Source organism: Galeopterus variegatus, unplaced genomic scaffold, assembly GCF_000696425.1.
Source record: "Galeopterus variegatus unplaced genomic scaffold, G_variegatus-3.0.2 Scaffold3835, whole genome shotgun sequence".
Taxonomy (NCBI): Eukaryota; Metazoa; Chordata; class Mammalia; order Dermoptera; family Cynocephalidae; genus Galeopterus; species Galeopterus variegatus.
In genome coordinates, this window is record NW_007729946.1 from 188,294 (window position 1) to 190,718 (window position 2,425).

At 46.3% G+C, this 2,425-nt stretch overlaps 1 protein-coding gene across 1 annotated transcript in view; it reads left to right on the top strand.

Moving 5' to 3' along the window:
- Positions 1–2,425, top strand: part of LOC103601698 (speedy protein E4-like) — a gene marked incomplete at its 3' end in the record, with an annotated part of 8,086 nt that extends 5,661 nt beyond the window's left edge. Inside the window, 2 exon segments of the mRNA XM_008586124.1 lie at positions 555–642; positions 2,392–2,425. Coding sequence (XP_008584346.1) covers positions 555–642; positions 2,392–2,425 — 122 coding nt within the window.

Here is a 2,425-nt window from a genome sequence, read left to right on the forward strand (position 1 = left end):
GAGGGTTTTCTAACCCACAGTTCTACTCCTCTCTCCCTGGACACATCTCCAGCATGACACTTGCACTGTCCCGGCCCCTTTATGACTTGACAACATCTCCCGTGGGGGGCCTCATGGTTTCTTGCAGAGTGAATGGGTGGCCCCTGCCCCTGCTCGGGGATCTGAGCCCTACACCACGGTCTTGCCCGGGGTATTGTGTCTCTGGTTGTTCCTTTAAGTTCCTGGCCCATCTCTTCTCATCGATTTGGCACTCCCCTTTTCTCCAGCTTACCAAAGACCCTCCTGACACCAGCTGTCCTAAACACATTTCCTCAAAAGAAAGATCCCATCTGAGCTGCCATCATGGGAGCATCAGCAGCGTCCCTTCCCCTGACTTCTCTCATTTCCAACGAACATTCGGACACTCCCTCTGCTCCCCCACAAGGAAGCATGCTCAGCCAACACTGGGGTCTCTTCTCTGACAGCAACCCCTGCCCCCAGCCTCCCATTCCCTTATCTCGAGGTTCTTCCTTTTCCAGGCTTGACCTCTCTTTATTGTCATTCTTCTCTCCATCAGTATCTCCTGTCTATGGTCATAGCTTATTTCAGCAGGGCTGGCCTCTTTCCCTGGCAATACCGACGGATTCATTTCTTCATAGCACTGTGAGTACTTTGCCTCATCCCATCGGTTAATATCCATTATCTTGGGAGGGAAGTGGGAGAGCGAGAAGTGGGACGCTATTTTTGTTTCAGCAGCTGGCCAGTTTGGGGGTCCAAACCCTTGACCTTGGTGTTATCAGCGCTGCACTCTACTGAGTGGGCTAACTGGCAAGCCCTACAGTGCTAACCATTCTTCTATTTTTAAACCTATTTCTACTGTTGACTCCGTGTATGAAAACGGTACAATTACAGTTTAGTGTTCTTATGCTGTTCTATGTAAAAACTAACCACCTTAACATCAGTTAAAAAAAAAAAAAAGTGAAGAGAGCAAACGTAAACATGAAACTCTCCTAAAAGGAGCGGAAGAAAGCCTTGACACAACCCTGCCCCCAGGCAAATACTCATTTCTGATTTCTCTGTTNCGGAAGAAAGCCTTGACACAACCCTGCCCCCAGGCAAATACTCATTTCTGATTTCTCTGTTTCTCTCTTTCCAATACTAATACCAATAGCAAATTAATTTTGTTTTCCTCCTCTGGATTCCCGTGGCCGATGCCACAATTCAGACCCTCCTAGCATAACACGGATCTATTGTAAAATGCTCCCTGCTGGTGTTTCTCACAAGTCTCTCCCCAAGCCAGTGGGCTTTACATGTGTTGCCTTCCAAAACACAAGTCTAAACTGCCTCACAGTCCTCCTTAATGACTTCACTGGTTAATGACTTCCCAAATCAAAGCCAGAGTTCTCAGCTTGAATTCACCTCTCCGTGCAATCTCTCTACCATCGAACCGGCTTACCATCTTGATATTTCATTCCTTTGTTTCTCTGCTCCTTTCAAGTGCCCATCCCTCAATTTTTATATTGTTTTCTGTCTAGGCGCCTTCCACACACATATATCTGAAGAAAATTACTTATCCTTAAAGTCCGTTCAAACACCAAAACCTTCTTGATGGCTTCCCTGATCTTCCAACTTCTTCGTCTTAGTAGCACTTTAATTAATTCTATTATAATATGTTACTTTGGAGTATAGTTTCTTATTTTCCCCTTCCCTTTCCCTAATCCCATTAGAATAGAAACCTATTGAAAGCAGGGTCTTGTCAGAATGTCAATGTGTTCTTAAAATCCTCAGCACAATTATTTTCCTTTTGAAAGTGTTTATGTTATATTGAGTCTATGAGGTAATCGGTGTGGCATTTGGCTATAGGATAAAGCATTCGTTCATTCACAAGATCTTAAGAGGTACATCCTATGTGCCAGGGAATGTGAGGTGATGGGAGGAGAGATCCAAGAAATACCTGGTGAATTGACGCACCAGCATGAACCAAGTCTTACATTAGCCATTTGGTAAGAGAGGGATGAAGAGAGAAATAAGTCAGAGTCGCCTTCTGTCTTCACGGTATTTACGATATAGCAGGAGAGACAAGTGTCTGCACATGTAACAAGTTGAATGGAAGGGGGACGAGGATGGGAATGGGGAAATCGATGTCAACTGCATTGCCTAAGGACGGCAAGAGACATCCTCAGGTTCTCCAGTTGGGTTTTTGTCTTCATCCTCAAGGTGTGAGAGGCGCCCTGTGGAAGGTCTCCATCCAGCAGTGGCCTCTTCATGAATGGGTCATACTCTGTCACACTGGGTAGGGCTGATGAGAGTCCGGTGCTGAGGACGGTCGGCTTGTCCTATCTGGGAGGCTGACCTCACGTGGAGGTCCTTCCCGCTTGTGCCCCTGACAAGCAAACTAATTTCTTTCTCCAGCTACCTGGCCAGTGACATGGAGGAGGACAACCAG